Genomic DNA, 17565 nt, shown 5'->3' on the forward strand with positions numbered 1-17565 from the left:
ATAACTACTTATTATTACTTCGAATTTATTACTCCCTAATTCTCAACCAAAACACCTAATTTTATAACATCTCGGGATATTCATTATACTTTCTCGTTCAACCACCAACACCAACCTACCAGGGTTATTAATGGATAATTAATGGTGCCATTATTTTTTGTCATTATAATAAATATTATTTTTTGTCATTATAATAAATATTATTTTTCTACTACAAATACTAAATCAAATATGTTTATATAATTATCTTAACATTTCTACTACAAATACTAAATCAATAATGTTAAATTTATAATAATGATATTTACATAACAATAAATCGTAAAGTGATATTTAATAAGTCAATATGTAACTAATAATAAATCATAAAATACTTTAAATAAAATATTTTTACATTTACTTGAGAGTTTCTTCTGACAAGTTGATGTTATAAAAAAAATTTTGAATTTTTTACTCACTTCTTTTTACCTTCAACAACTTATTAAAATTAATATTTTAATATTAAATAATATGAAATATAGATATTTTATTCGAATAATACTTACAAATTAAAGATTGGAAGAAAATTTCATTCAAAATTTTCTCTAATTTTCTTCTCGAATGCTCACTCTTTCAATTTTTCTCTAGATATTGCCTCTTCTCCCCTTTCGTCATCACTACTTTACTCTCCAATTCTCAACCAAAACACCTCATTTTATAACATCTCGGGTATTTATTATAATTTACTGTTCAACCACCAACCTACCCGGGTTATTAATGAATAATTAATAGTGACATTATTACTTATATGTTTCCAAGTCGAAGGCAACCTACCACCCTAGATTGAAAATGCCAGGTAGGCTTGGAGTTTTCCTATTTCCTATTTTGCCTGAAGACGCCGTGCAATCCTAGAGTCTTCCTGGTTGGCCTGAAGACACCAGGTAATCTTAGAGTCTTTGGCTCGGTATTGTAGATTTCACCCTAGATGAGGAAATAATTCAGGAAGAGCATTATCTTGGGAATTAAATATTCTCAAGTACATTATTAGGACATTTTGCCATCCCTTCTAATCTAATTTGTATTATTTATATATTTTTATTTAATTATATTAATTTAAAAATAATCAATTGATAATTGGATTCTTTTGTTAAATAATGCAGGTGGTAAAAAATTAAAAAATTGGAGCAGATGAAAAATATTTTAGAATCTAAAACATTTGTTACGATATACATATAGTGAAACATGTAATGTGGAGGTGCAAATTTCACACAAATTTAATCAATTTTATATAATGAGTTTTACTTTTAATATATTTTATAAAATTTATTACTTCCATATAACAAGTTTTAAGTGTACTATAACAAATGACACAAATCCCAAACTAATTCTCTACCACCCCATTTTTCAAATTTTTTTCTCGCCAACAATATTTCCAAAATTTAAAATTAAAATGTAAGTATTAAATGTAATTATTTAAAGGGTAAACTGCACCAATGATCACTAATGTTTCAGTAAATTTTCTTCTTTCTATTGAAATTTTAAAAATACCAAATTAATCTCTACCGTTATCGATTTGTAACAAAATGATCAATAACATTATCGATTTATAACAAAATGGACATTTCACCGCTACTTCTATTAAATTGATATAAAAAACATATACTAACAAGTTGGATTCAAATTTAAACTTGAAAAAATTGGAACCGAACTTCAACCCAATCTAAAGACACTAGGGATGGCATCCATGCAAAATTTCTCTTATATCATGGGAAAATGATTCAATCATATACCTTGGCTGAATCATTATTTACATATTTGAATAAAAATGTTTTTTTAATCAAACAGAAAAAAAAAGAATAGTTTATTTATTTAGTTAAGATCAGAAAATCCAAAATTGTAATCCATTGACAGAGGTATATGGTCGAGGAAAACTGAAAAAGAATAAAGAATGAAAGAATACATAGAATACAAAAACTCTTACGTTTGGAGTAAAAAGGAGTTGCTAATTCTATTGCCGAAAAGAGAAGGCCACAGTGTGCTTGATGAAATGCAGGAATTTGGTGCCAAAATCATCTCTAACTTTAAACCTTTTTCCTTAAAAAAAATCTGCAATGGGTTAGAGCTTTCTTTGGAGTCTAATCCAGCAACATAAAGAGCTGTTCAGACAAAAATCAATCAGTAAGTTTTTTTTACATATAATTTTCTAATGCTAATACAAAATATTCTTGTAGGGATAAATGATAAATTTTCATCTTATTTTTACTTTCTTCCCTTTCCCTTTCCAAGGTTTACCAAAGGGGAAAATGAGCTTGAATTGTACACGGAGTGGACACAAAAGGTGAGTTCATAGTGTGACTTGACTAGAGTCTACTTCCTCACATCCAAGCAGTGCCTACTATCCCCGATAAGAAAGCTAGTCCCCGTGCTCGACATATCTATCAATCCTCGGACTCTCGCAGGTCAAGATCCCGCAACTAGGTATCACAAAACAACAGATATGTATACATAAACTAAGTAGGTGTATGCTTATCTTCCTATTGATAACTGCGACAACCAGAGGTTGATCCTTGAACACTAAAAACTACGAGTCCGAGCTCTACCGATAGACCAAATGATAGATGAACAAATTTCATTCAACAAGCTAGTCACACAAGTTTTTCCTTATTTCTGGCAGATGTGCATATGTACTCACCAAACGCCCTATACATTATGACACTACTAAGAAATGAAACGCTTGGTATACAATGGGGGACAAAGATGTTTAAAAAAAAATACAAAGAAGTACCTCTGAGGCAATGCCGGTAGACATTGCCGAGACTAAAACCCTTCAGCCCATCTTTTCTCATTTTGTATTTAGAATTTCCTTTTCTATTACCACTTGAGGACTTGAGGTAGTTCTGCAAAATCTAAACACATTTCAACACTGATATTTGGATTGGGAGTATAGATTCATCTGAATCCTCGGTTGCAAATGGACAGAGAGCTCCATGCCCTCCAATAAGAAATTTGAAGGTAGTCGCTGTAGTAAGAATCCACCATCTTCCCCCTTAATTACCACCTCCAAAACAATTGTTATAGCCCAAAGTGATCGGAGAGGCCTGGGTAGTCACTTTCACTGCTTTATCTATCTGAAAATGGGGGTGGGGAGGGTGTTTTAGTAACACCAATTTGCAATTGAAAAAGAGAAGTGGAGGTTCAGTCATTACCTTCCGATGGTCTTTTCCCTTCCATGGCTTCTTTCTTCAACTGACAACAAGAGCAAAGGAAAGGACCATCCCACTGATGTAACTTCACTGAACTAGAAGAATCAGCATGAACGGAAATACCCTCTCCAGGTTTCAAATCTAACTGACAGATTGCACACATGAACAGTTGAAACATGTTGCACACTGGATATTTTGTATTCAACCTGCATCCAACAGACATGTTCCCCATGAGATGAAAGCACAATGTACCAAATCATGTCCTTATTCATAGCAAGTTATGCCCCACAGAACGGATAGAAACAAGCAATATATAGGTCTGATGCTTGATCCGACAATCGAAAGACAGATTTTAACATTTTATCAAATAGAGGATCCTCGTCCACACAAACCTTTTTGAAAGCATAGCAGATCCCTCCTCAAATAATTCCTCCACCTCATCTGGCTCCTTGGATTTTTTATCAGAATGAGAAGATGATTCAGAAGGTTTCTTGCGAAATAAGGACATTATGCGTTTTATTAGCTTTTTTGGTGGTGTCGGAGGAGGATCTGGCGTCTTTGGTGGTAAGATATCAATAACAATGCAGGTTGTATCATCTCGAAGACCATCAGCCTTCAAAGCATCCTGTTCATTGGAGACCAAGGAGTTGTAAGATATATGAGAAAGGCAACTGATACTAAAATATAGCAACGGCAGAAGGGCGTAGTGCTCCCATCAGCAATGCCAACATTTATAGAGCATGGTGTGGACAAATCTAATTCAAGACTTTACTTTCACAATCTGTGCAGCTGCTGCATCTGGCGGCATTCCGCGACAACAATCAAGAGCTGCTTCAGCCGATAAAGCATCCCAAACACCATCGCTAGAGATGATCATCCTACCACCAGCTGAAGACATCTGCAGAAAATAAACTAGTAGGTAAAATAAACTACTAATAACAGCAAGAGGCCACTAGCACAGTGACAGTCAAACATTTAGCAACCTTTCTAAAGAAACCTGATTAGGGCAAACAAATGAAAATAGCGAGGAGTTGAAAAAACCTATATGCAAAAGTCAGCTGTGTGTAAGAGTCCAACGGAGGATCCAGAAAATATCGATTGTGGGGTCATAAACAAAATGGCCAAAAAAATCATGTAAACTAATGTGAAAAACATTAAACCTTGATAAATCAATGTAGAATATAGTTTAATATATGATTATTACAAAATTATTGAAGTAGAGAAATTAAAAGAAAAAAGTATGTCATATAAATTTCAATAACTTGTACATTTTTCATAATTGCTCACGACACATTCTCTCTTGTGTTGAAGATTTAAACAAATCAATCTAACCATTAAATACATAAGGTTTTCATGACGTCAACATACAACTAATAATTTTCTTCTAATATGAGAATGCAATATGATAAACACAAAATGAACACAAACACAATATTCACAATAATCACACTAGCATCCACAATTTCTAAACAACAATGCTAAATTTCTAATCAATATTCCAGAAAATCAAGAGTAAAGACAACCAATCCTAATTTCTTCAAGGATTTGTATTAATCAATCTCTATATATTATTACCCAAGATGTTAAGACATAGGAATCCCATAGAAAATCAATATACCAAAATCATTCAATCAATAAAGAATCCAAACTATGCATTGAAGTTCTAATCTATGACCAGCAAAGTCACAATCCAAAATTTTCTAATATTGATCATTAAAGTTTGAAAAGAAAAGAAGAGTTATTACCAAATTAGTAGACCCGCTTGAAAGCCTTGAAAAAAATGATAACTTATCTTGTAAAATTTCTAGAGAGTATCAAATAATAAGAGAAATTTGAGAAAAGGTGATGAGATTGAAAGAAAATAAAAACATTACAAATTTTTGGATTTCAGTGGGGGAAATAGATTAAATTATTTTTTGTAAAATACTTTTTTAAATTTTTTTCGGGGTCAATTCTTCACACATAAAAATTATTTTTTATATTTCACAAAGTTAAAAAATGGAACTTTTTGGGGGGTCAATTGACCCCACAATGCATAAGGTGGCTCCACCAATGTGTAGAACATAAGGATATGAACATAATGCCTGTACTAAATCCGTCAATGATCGATGAATTCAGAAAAGATATTGGTCCAAGCTGAGGGTAGTCTATTACAGAAAACAACTTACCAAACTCTTAGCCCAGTTTCATAAGGAAAATACACATTAACCAGGTGCCCCGAAAGGCATTGCACAAAATACAATTTTAAGCGAAGAAGTTAATTGCAGAAGGTAAGATAGACCAACTAGAATTTATAAAATGCAGTGTGCACAAAGAATATGAGAGATAAAACCTTTATTTGCTTTACATATGGAACAGGAACAATGAACTCCCCAACATCCCTATCGCCAATGGAACGTGAAAGACACAAGCCTCCAGGCCAACATCTCAAAGGACCAATCTACAATATCCACACATTTAATCAAATGCAGTTTTTGTCACTTACTGCAGATACTGAAATTCTCTACATGAAACCAAATAATTTACAAGCATATTCTTAATATATGTATCCAAACAAAGAGGATACCGAAAAGTTATTGCTAATTTCAATTGTTAGAACTATATTTCTAAGTTTTAAAAAAGAAGTCCCTCAAATTCACATCAATTTTCGAATAAATTTAATGTATTTTTGATAAGTCATGAAATGCCCGAAACTAGCTTCTAATTTCTGTTTTCCAAGTATTCTTGTTGCACATCCATATTCACATGAATATATCTTGAGGGTGTTAAGTTTCACTGCCTAGAAAGAAAAGGTGTTGAAGCAATCAAAAAGAGCAAGCTGCAAAGATGTAAGGAACGAGGAGATACCTCTGTACCAGCACCAGCATTTAACCGACCAATATCACCCCCACTTGCAGTTATTCGTTCCCTTCTGATGAGAAGAAAACAGAGAGCAAGACCTCAAAATTTAAGAGAACTTTCAAATCAAACAAGCTCCATGTCATTAACTTACTCCTCTTCATTGCATTCAAGCCTATGATCGGCTGACAAGTAATATATTCCACCATCAGCTGAGTCAAATATACACCGGGAATCACCAACAGATGCCACTGTTATGACCCATCCTTCTATTATCACCAAGGTTACAGTTGTTCCCGATATTTTTTCTGGAAATAAAAGTGCAACACGAATATCAAATACTTAACATGTGAGAGAAACCCCAAAGAAGTTGCTTAAAAAGAAAGAAAAAAACATTTAAAAATATGATTTCATTATCCCAATTGCTCTTGGGGGAGGAAGAAGTTATGTACTTATGCCCATGAGCTATATGATCATGTAAAATCATTATAAGGAAAAATAATTAATAGATGAAACTGTCTAGCGAGTGTCTCGAGGTATAGGTGGTAAAAGTATCAAGTTGGATGCTGATTGGTAGAGACAATTATATCTAGACCAATTTCAAGTTATCTCAAGAACTATCAGTTAACGACTGAGAAAATAGTCATAAACTAAATATCTTCTGTGAAACGATCATATTAATAATATAGACAAGTTGATGCATAGATAAACATCTGATAATCTGCTATCTTCTTTTTGTTGTACAAGGGATCCATTTAGCAACTGAGTAATTAAAGGTAGTTATAATCGACTATCAAAAAAAATAATATCCATAAACTTCCAATATGCAACCATTTATACATATAAGCATTTTTTTCTATCGGAGATTCTTAATGATAAATCTGTAAAACTCTGTAATCCATATCATACACAGACCTCACATAAAGAAAAAATAAGAATCGAAAAACAATAGGGAGAATATTAAAAAGTTAGTTGAGTAAAATAGGACACTGCCTGTAACACCCCAATTTAGGGGCTAAAATTTAGAAATTATAAAGTGGTGGATTTAATTGGTATTTGGAAGAAATTTGGGGATTAAATTGTCAGATTTCAAAGATGGCAGACCGTTTTAAGAAATGCATGAAGTTTAGTGGCTAAAGTCATGATTTAACCAATTTTTATATATGTTGAATTATAAGTTCCCCCGTGCGCAGGTTCAGCGGAAAATTTTCCAGTTTTCCTCTCCCGTTCTCCCTACTTCGAACTCCGATCTACTCGCCGTCCGACCTCCGATCGACGAGCCGAAACCACCATCGTGTTCGTTGTCAACCGAGGAACAAAACCCCTCAAACATTTCGTCGTGAATCATCTCCGTTCGTCGTTAATTTCAGTCGGAAGTATCGTCGGTAATAACTCGGTTTTAGTTGGTTTTTCATCGATTCACAACGATCGGGTCATCCGTTTACGACACCTCCTGCACCATCGTGTTCCTTGTGCCGTTTCGAGTCCACCGGTGTCCTCCCTTTTCTACGGCGGCGGCGGCGCGTGTGGAGGTGAAGCGGTTAAAGTTTCCGATTTGTTGAAATCGAGCTCTCCGCCGTTCAAAATTGTGAACCGAGCTTTGTAAGTATCTCGAAATCGCTCAAAATAATTTTTAGAAATTTTCCGGGATTTTATCACTGTTCACGCGCCCCCACGCGCCGCCACTGCGCGTGGGGAAGACAAAAGTAACCGGTTTGACCGGTTTTAGTGGATAGTTGACCGGTTTGACCGGTCATAGCCCGACCCGACCCGACCCGTTTACCCGACCCGTTTACCCGACCAGTTGACCCGACCCGACCCGTTGACCCGACCCGTTGACCCGTTGACTGTTGACCCGTTGACCGTTGACCGGAGTTGACCACTGTTGACCAAAACTTTGACCGGCTTTGATCGGGCATTAAACGACCTTTGACTTCGACCGAGTATACCTATCCTGACATTTTTCGACGTTCCAAATCCGATTCCGCTGTCCGTTTTTCGAAATTCGAACCCGAAGGTCTCGAAATTGCCGGTCAAACCCGTTGACTTTGATTTTGATCGAAAATTCTGAATTTTCGAAAAGTCATATTTTATGCTTTCGACGTCATGAATCCGAATCCGAAGTCCGTTTCGCCAAATTCGAACCCGGTAAGCCGTCTTTCACTGATTTATCACCCAATTCGATCCGTTTATCGTAATTAAGCTTCGTTTCTGATATAATTTATGTTGATATGTATCTGAGGAATTATTGGAAGTTGAATTGAAGATCAAAGGCGTTCGAATGGAATTTTTATGGTCGATCAGTATTGCACGGAAATCGAGGTAATACTTTACTACCTCTTTATGCTTTATGGAACATGTTGGTATTGATAAATGCATGAATGGAAATATTTGGTCTCATATGTGTAATTAATGAAGATCTACACTAGGTACGAATACGGTAGAAAGTAGATAACTGAATATGGCTCAGATGACTATTATAAGAAATTGGAGGACGGTTTGAATTAAATTACAAGTTCCGGAATTAAGTAATAAAAGAATTAACCATGGATTGTAGATTATAATTTATCTCATTAAAGGTACTTAGATGATAAATTAAGATAATATTTCGATTAGGGGAAATTACGAAATTACCCTTATGTTGGAAAATGATAAGAATTGTCTCTGGAAGTGGATTAATAAATCTGAGAAGAATTATTGATCTGCTAAAACTATTGATGTGCATAAGAAATGTTAGTTTTACTTGGAAATTATGGAGAATCGGTTTTTAACCCCAAGAAGGTTTATGCAAGATACTAGAAGTGTGTTAAGGGAATTATTTCAAGATTAGAGATTGTTCAAGAAAGCAATTAATCATAGGATCTCTAAATTATATTATTTTCGTTAAGAGCTAATATCGAACTTATCTGGTTAAGAAATTACGGAAATGCCTTAAGAGGTAGAATAGTCTGAGATGACTCTGAATGAGAAAATACTTAGAGGATTCATACTTAACTCGATTAAGTACGGATTTAATTGTTAAGATCCCGACTTAGTGCAGGAAAATTTATGATATTCCGTTTGTAAAGTCTGAGAAGACACTTGACCTGAAAATATTCGAATAATGAGTAAATACTGGAAGAGTAATTTATCGGGGTATTCTGCTGTCAGAATTGTTCGAAATGACTGAAGTAAATGATAAGATTGAATTAAATAATAAGATCGGATGGAAGGAAAAGATTGAAATACCGTAGATCTGTAAAATGACCAAAATACCCCTGTAATGGAAATGACCCAAGAATATCACCAAGCTCAGGAATGATTGAATATCCTCGAGTTCTGAAATGAATGGAACAAAACTAAACATCAAAATTACCAAAATACCCTTATGGCCTAAATTAAGTAAATGTCTTGGATTAATTAAGGAATCCAAGTAAGCATATGTATTGGACTACCTTTAAAGGTAATGGAAAATAATTTAAGTGAGTAGATCAAACCTAAAGCTATGTCAATACCTGAATGGCATAGATATTACTGGAACATATGTTCGTCTTCTCAAGTTTGGCTCGATGACGAATCTTGGAAGTATTCAGTTCAGCTCAGATCTAGATCGTATTCAGTACTAAGAATTGGACGTTTGTTCAACAATCAACCACGAAGACCAAATTGAATGGGATGGAAGTACAACATGTATCTGAAATTCAGGAACGTTTGAATTACTCTGGAAAATTCTGAAGTAACTGGAATGGAGATGACTGCTAAATGAAATAGGTAACCTCAATGACTGAGGATTTAGTAAGTGATTTGGATAAGTCTGGAAACTCTGATGAGTTTACGTAGTGTACAATTACAATGTGTTATGAACAAATTAATCAAGTACGTCGACATTTCATGATATTGTGGAAGTGTGGAAATGAAATAAAGTCATTGGAAGATTTATTCAGCGATAATTCCGAAAATGGTCTACGGACAAGAATTTGTGGTATTAAAGAGTAAATACCCTAGAAGGAAAATGAATTGACCAGTCGACATAGATTGTTAAGGTTCTGAATCTTCGTTCTCAAGTTGTTCGATTATCCGATCAATCGACATGGATGTAAAGGATTCTGAATACCCTTCTGATTACGTACAGCTTCTGAAAACTGTCCGAATAAGATAATATCCTGATAATTCACATTCTGAATAACTGATGATTCTGTCAGTTAATGAACTATTTCAAATAGTGATTCTAAATTCCGATATCCTATCGGTATACTGAATATTCATGTTTCTCTACATGTTAAGATTATCCAATACCTCTGAATAATATCTGTAAACTCTGGTGTGTTCCCTAATCATATAAATATTTTATCTGATTTCCGACTTGAATTCTATTATGATCCTGACCTGGATTCTGATCTGATATTGACATGGATTCTGATCTGATACATGACCTGGATTCTGATATGATACTTGACTTGAATTATGTTTTGATTTTTGATATATCCGTTTACGGACGGAACATGTTTTATTGGGGGGTATTGTTGGAGGAAGATTACTTGGAGGTTCCTCGGCTGTGTGCTCAGGGCCTTACTTACCGGTTCCTCGGCTGTGTGCTCAGGGCCTTACTGTTAGTGACGGGGTTGTATGGTTCTGGGGAAACTATACATTTTGTTCGTGACGGATGGGGGTATATATATATATGTGTTTTAAAAAAAAATCTGAAAAGTTACATGATTTTTGGGAACACACTAGAAAACCTATTCTGATCTCCTGAACTCAGTCATCTGAAATATTTCTCTGAAACGAAAGCTCATTGTCCGTTACCACCTGAAATATCAGTAGGATCTCTGCTCAGCATAAAAATATGTAAATGTTCGGAAACAATAAGGAAATAAATATTTATCTGTATCTGCACGTTCATCAGCATCATCTGGTAGTTCTGTATTACTGAGCTTTTCGAAGCTCACTCTATTACTCATCTTTTCAGGTTAAAAGAATTGTACCAGAGCATCTATCGACTTCAGTAAGGGAGTTCTTCCGGCGTTGTTGCAGAGTATGGTACATGTGATTAGGGAGCATGTAATTGTATTTTGATTTATATACGAGTCTGGAAATATGTTTTATTTTTAAATAGTGACAAATGATTTTATAAGTTTACATGTTCGGATAAAAAGATTTAAATTTTCCGCTATTTTTACAGTGGGTCGCTCCGGTGGCCCTAATGTGACTTTCCGGATCGGATCGGGCTACCCGCATCGGTCTGGGGGGTTACATTTAGTGGTATCAGAGCTATGGTTTGAGTCAAGATTTTTCAAGATAGATCGGCCGGTCGAATGTCAAAATATGTCTGATCAATACATGCCCCTAGACTGCAATCGTACCTCTCTGAGCTGGAACTCCAGGGCTGAGCCCCTATCTGTAATGAACAAACTGAAGTTTCTATCTGTTAAGGCTATACTTGTACAAAAAGGAATTCCAGTAACATCTGTCTTAACGCAGTAAAGTACCTTAGCTATGTGAGAGTTATTCATCTGAGAAATTCTGACTCGACTCCAGAAATAAAATTTAGATATGTTGCTGCTCTACGAGCCTATTCACGTAACCAAGGCTGAATTGATTTCACAAGGATAAAGTTGTTTTAATTATTTACTTGGACTGAGGGAGAATTCTGAAGAGATTGATTACTCGAGAAAATTTTCGTTCAGATTCTTTTATTGAAATGAGGAAAAGTTCTGATAAGAATGTATACTCAACTGATTAAGGATTAGTGAAGGATCTGTGTTTCTATAAAAGCTACATGAAAGATATGAAAGAACTGATGGAAGTTTCATTTCTGCAATTATGTGACATTAATGAATTTCGAGGACGAAATTCTTTTAAGGAGGGGAGAATTGTAACACCCCAATTTAGGGGCTAAAATTTAGAAATTATAAAGTGGTGGATTTAATTGGTATTTGGAAGAAATTTGGGGATTAAATTGTCAGATTTCAAAGATGGCAGACCGTTTTAAGAAATGCATGAAGTTTAGTGGCTAAAGTCATGATTTAACCAATTTTTATATATGTTGAATTATAAGTTCCCCCGTGCGCAGGTTCAGCGGAAAATTTTCCAGTTTTCCTCTCCCGTTCTCCCTACTTCGAACTCCGATCTACTCGCCGTCCGACCTCCGATCGACGAGCCGAAACCACCATCGTGTTCGTTGTCAACCGAGGAACAAAACCCCTCAAACATTTCGTCGTGAATCATCTCCGTTCGTCGTTAATTTCAGTCGGAAGTATCGTCGGTAATAACTCGGTTTTAGTTGGTTTTTCATCGATTCACAACGATCGGGTCATCCGTTTACGACACCTCCTGCACCATCGTGTTCCTTGTGCCGTTTCGAGTCCACCGGTGTCCTCCCTTTTCTACGGCGGCGGCGGCGCGTGTGGAGGTGAAGCGGTTAAAGTTTCCGATTTGTTGAAATCGAGCTCTCCGCCGTTCAAAATTGTGAACCGAGCTTTGTAAGTATCTCGAAATCGCTCAAAATAATTTTTAGAAATTTTTCCGGGATTTTATCACTGTTCACGCGCCCCCACGCGCCGCCACTGCGCGTGGGGAAGACAAAAGTAACCGGTTTGACCGGTTTTAGTGGATAGTTGACCGGTTTGACCGGTCATAGCCCGACCCGACCCGACCGTTTACCCGACCCGTTTACCCGACCAGTTGACCCGACCCGACCCGTTGACCCGACCCGTTGACCCGTTGACTGTTGACCCGTTGACCGTTGACCGGAGTTGACCACTGTTGACCAAAACTTTGACCGGCTTTGATCGGGCATTAAACGACCTTTGACTTCGACCGAGTATACCTATCCTGACATTTTTCGACGTTCCAAATCCGATTCCGCTGTCCGTTTTTCGAAATTCGAACCCGAAGGTCTCGAAATTGCCGGTCAAACCCGTTGACTTTGATTTTGATCGAAAATTCTGAATTTTCGAAAAGTCATATTTTATGCTTTCGACGTCATGAATCCGAATCCGAAGTCCGTTTCGCCAAATTCGAACCCGGTAAGCCGTCTTTCACTGATTTATCACCCAATTCGATCCGTTTATCGTAATTAAGCTTCGTTTCTGATATAATTTATGTTGATATGTATCTGAGGAATTATTGGAAGTTGAATTGAAGATCAAAGGCGTTCGAATGGAATTTTTATGGTCGATCAGTATTGCACGGAAATCGAGGTAATACTTTACTACCTCTTTATGCTTTATGGAACATGTTGGTATTGATAAATGCATGAATGGAAATATTTGGTCTCATATGTGTAATTAATGAAGATCTACACTAGGTACGAATACGGTAGAAAGTAGATAACTGAATATGGCTCAGATGACTATTATAAGAAATTGGAGGACGGTTTGAATTAAATTACAAGTTCCGGAATTAAGTAATAAAAGAATTAACCATGGATTGTAGATTATAATTTATCTCATTAAAGGTACTTAGATGATAAATTAAGATAATATTTCGATTAGGGGAAATTACGAAATTACCCTTATGTTGGAAAATGATAAGAATTGTCTCTGGAAGTGGATTAATAAATCTGAGAAGAATTATTGATCTGCTAAAACTATTGATGTGCATAAGAAATGTTAGTTTTACTTGGAAATTATGGAGAATCGGTTTTTAACCCCAAGAAGGTTTATGCAAGATACTAGAAGTGTGTTAAGGGAATTATTTCAAGATTAGAGATTGTTCAAGAAAGCAATTAATCATAGGATCTCTAAATTATATTATTTTCGTTAAGAGCTAATATCGAACTTATCTGGTTAAGAAATTACGGAAATGCCTTAAGAGGTAGAATAGTCTGAGATGACTCTGAATGAGAAAATACTTAGAGGATTCATACTTAACTCGATTAAGTACGGATTTAATTGTTAAGATCCCGACTTAGTGCAGGAAAATTTATGATATTCCGTTTGTAAAGTCTGAGAAGACACTTGACCTGAAAATATTCGAATAATGAGTAAATACTGGAAGAGTAATTTATCGGGGTATTCTGCTGTCAGAATTGTTCGAAATGACTGAAGTAAATGATAAGATTGAATTAAATAATAAGATCGGATGGAAGGAAAAGATTGAAATACCGTAGATCTGTAAAATGACCAAAATACCCCTGTAATGGAAATGACCCAAGAATATCACCAAGCTCAGGAATGATTGAATATCCTCGAGTTCTGAAATGAATGGAACAAAACTAAACATCAAAATTACCAAAATACCCTTATGGCCTAAATTAAGTAAATGTCTTGGATTAATTAAGGAATCCAAGTAAGCATATGTATTGGACTACCTTTAAAGGTAATGGAAAATAATTTAAGTGAGTAGATCAAACCTAAAGCTATGTCAATACCTGAATGGCATAGATATTACTGGAACATATGTTCGTCTTCTCAAGTTTGGCTCGATGACGAATCTTGGAAGTATTCAGTTCAGCTCAGATCTAGATCGTATTCAGTACTAAGAATTGGACGTTTGTTCAACAATCAACCACGAAGACCAAATTGAATGGGATGGAAGTACAACATGTATCTGAAATTCAGGAACGTTTGAATTACTCTGGAAAATTCTGAAGTAACTGGAATGGAGATGACTGCTAAATGAAATAGGTAACCTCAATGACTGAGGATTTAGTAAGTGATTTGGATAAGTCTGGAAACTCTGATGAGTTTACGTAGTGTACAATTACAATGTGTTATGAACAAATTAATCAAGTACGTCGACATTTCATGATATTGTGGAAGTGTGGAAATGAAATAAAGTCATTGGAAGATTTATTCAGCGATAATTCCGAAAATGGTCTACGGACAAGAATTTGTGGTATTAAAGAGTAAATACCCTAGAAGGAAAATGAATTGACCAGTCGACATAGATTGTTAAGGTTCTGAATCTTCGTTCTCAAGTTGTTCGATTATCCGATCAATCGACATGGATGTAAAGGATTCTGAATACCCTTCTGATTACGTACAGCTTCTGAAAACTGTCCGAATAAGATAATATCCTGATAATTCACATTCTGAATAACTGATGATTCTGTCAGTTAATGAACTATTTCAAATAGTGATTCTAAATTCCGATATCCTATCGGTATACTGAATATTCATGTTTCTCTACATGTTAAGATTATCCAATACCTCTGAATAATATCTGTAAACTCTGGTGTGTTCCCTAATCATATAAATATTTTATCTGATTTCCGACTTGAATTCTATTATGATCCTGACCTGGATTCTGATCTGATATTGACATGGATTCTGATCTGATACATGACCTGGATTCTGATATGATACTTGACTTGAATTATGTTTTGATTTTTGATATATCCGTTTACGGACGGAACATGTTTTATTGGGGGGTATTGTTGGAGGAAGATTACTTGGAGGTTCCTCGGCTGTGTGCTCAGGGCCTTACTTACCGGTTCCTCGGCTGTGTGCTCAGGGCCTTACTGTTAGTGACGGGGTTGTATGGTTCTGGGGAAACTATACATTTTGTTCGTGACGGATGGGGGTATATATATATATGTGTTTTAAAAAAAAATCTGAAAAGTTACATGATTTTTGGGAACACACTAGAAAACCTATTCTGATCTCCTGAACTCAGTCATCTGAAATATTTCTCTGAAACGAAAGCTCATTGTCCGTTACCACCTGAAATATCAGTAGGATCTCTGCTCAGCATAAAAATATGTAAATGTTCGGAAACAATAAGGAAATAAATATTTATCTGTATCTGCACGTTCATCAGCATCATCTGGTAGTTCTGTATTACTGAGCTTTTCGAAGCTCACTCTATTACTCATCTTTTCAGGTTAAAAGAATTGTACCAGAGCATCTATCGACTTCAGTAAGGGAGTTCTTCCGGCGTTGTTGCAGAGTATGGTACATGTGATTAGGGAGCATGTAATTGTATTTTGATTTATATACGAGTCTGGAAATATGTTTTATTTTTAAATAGTGACAAATGATTTTATAAGTTTACATGTTCGGATAAAAAGATTTAAATTTTCCGCTATTTTTACAGTGGGTCGCTCCGGTGGCCCTAATGTGACTTTCCGGATCGGATCGGGCTACCCGCATCGGTCTGGGGGGTTACACTGCCTACACGGATAAAGCATATGTGCTACCATAGAAGAGTGCCTGAAAAAGATGCAATTTGCATTAATAGTACCAACTAGTCCAAAGTGAATGGCCAAGTCTTGTAACATTAAAATTAATATCTAGAGCAATAGTCCCTTTCTGTCTAAAGATTATCCTATGAATTATATGCTATATTCGGATATGTTTACCAAAAAAACTCATACCCTTCTCTTGGAAATCTTTATCTGTTTTAACAAAGCCAGCAACCAAAGCCCTTGGCAGCGCAGCAGCCCATTCATCTGTATTAAGATTCGTCGGAATAGCCTTTAGGACATTATTAAGGAGATTCTCTTTAGTGTAAATAGCAGCAGCAGATCCATTGTGTCCATCAAAGAGCTGCAAAAAGGGAACAAGTTTAGTAAAACAAAACCATAAAAAGAGAGCAAAAAACAATAAAGAAAATCAATAAAGAATCGCCTTAAATGATGATCCTTCCAAGGATTTTCAACAGAAAATAAATAATGACAAGTACATTTGGGGAAAACAAAACATATTGTACAGGTGATTGCACCAATAGCCCAACAGAAAAAAGCTTCTAAATCTTTGTATGCTAGTGATACAAATTATAGCTTTATGGCGATAGGTCAACGTCTCGAGCATATTAGTATATGATTAGCAATGGTTCAAGGGAGACAAAAATTCTCACCCCAAAAACTAAGAATGTGGTGACACCATCTCCCATTGTTCTTTGGCAATCCGTTTTAAGCAACGTAAAGTCCTCCCCTTTCTTGGTCTGGCTCGCTAGTCCATGTACAATCTCAGGTTTCTCTATCTTTCCATTTGTCAATTCTCGCTCCAGTAGAACAGACAACGTCACTGGTAGATGTTGGCCTTTCGAGGACATTGTTCCAAATCCAAAACACCACAAAAGTATATAAAATGCCTCTAATTCTCCTTGAATCACGCCAAAATTCCTGAAATATACACACTGCAACCAAATCTCATCACAAGATAATTAAAAAATAAATGATTCGATCAACGACCATCGGACATATATAGATTAGACGCCAATGTGATAGCTGGAAAAAAACGTCGAGTAACATCGAGATCTTCGAGAGAGAAAAAAAAGAAATAGAGAATCTAATTTATATAATAATTGAACGATCAGATTTCACATCAAAACCAGACTGAATATTAATAGTCGATGCATACAATGACACTTTATACACATTCCTAAAATCTGGTAATCATGACAGAAAAAAGAAAGAACGAATCTCGATGCGGAAAGTGAAATTGAATCGAGAAGAACGAATATACATATAAGAGAGAATGAGAAAATTACAGTGCAGAGAAAGAGAAGGGAGAAAATTAAGAGAAACCGGATGAAAACAGCCGAAGAAGAAGATTAGGCGCCAAGAGAATGAGAGGGGAGACGGCAACACAGATGAATTGGATTAGCCGCGTCGATC

At 35.6% G+C, this 17565-nt stretch overlaps 1 protein-coding gene across 2 annotated transcripts; it reads right to left on the bottom strand.

Annotated features, from left to right (window-relative positions):
- Positions 1-2646: 2646 nt before the first annotated feature.
- On the bottom strand, positions 2647-17029 carry LOC120191172 (probable protein phosphatase 2C 12). Of its 2 annotated transcripts, XM_039194145.1 has the most exons (9): positions 16803-17029; positions 16321-16492; positions 6175-6328; positions 6030-6093; positions 5515-5622; positions 3955-4080; positions 3575-3807; positions 3186-3388; positions 2647-3107 (listed from the first exon to the last, which is right to left on the bottom strand). In XM_039194145.1, exons 1-9 carry the CDS (start codon positions 16998-17000, stop codon positions 3100-3102), a joined length of 1266 nt encoding a protein of 421 aa, XP_039050076.1. In that variant the 5' UTR covers positions 17001-17029; the 3' UTR covers positions 2647-3099. The 2 variants fall into 2 exon arrangements, with proteins under 2 accessions (XP_039050076.1, XP_039050075.1); XM_039194144.1 differs by lacking the exon at positions 2647-3107 and having other exon boundaries at positions 3175-3388.
- Between the last annotated feature and the right edge of the window lie 536 nt (positions 17030-17565).

This window comes from Hibiscus syriacus, unplaced genomic scaffold (assembly GCF_006381635.1).
Source record: "Hibiscus syriacus cultivar Baekdansim isolate YM2019G1 unplaced genomic scaffold, ASM638163v2 tig00116965_pilon, whole genome shotgun sequence".
Taxonomy (NCBI): domain Eukaryota; kingdom Viridiplantae; phylum Streptophyta; class Magnoliopsida; order Malvales; family Malvaceae; genus Hibiscus; species Hibiscus syriacus.

What these genes read in the sequence shown, in the direction of transcription:
- LOC120191172 (XM_039194144.1), bottom strand. Translation starts at nt 17,000, where the DNA reads ATGTCCTCGAAAGGCCAACATCTACCAGTGACGTTGTCTGTTCTACTG. An exon ending in CTTGAATGCAATGAAGAGGA is followed by an intron (nt 6,094 to 6,174) that starts GTAAGTTAATGA and finishes TCTTCTCATCAG; the next exon opens with AAGGGAACGAATAACTGCAA. An exon ending in TCTGCTATGCTTTCAAAAAG is followed by an intron (nt 3,389 to 3,574) that starts GTTTGTGTGGAC and finishes TGTTGGATGCAG; the next exon opens with GTTGAATACAAAATATCCAG.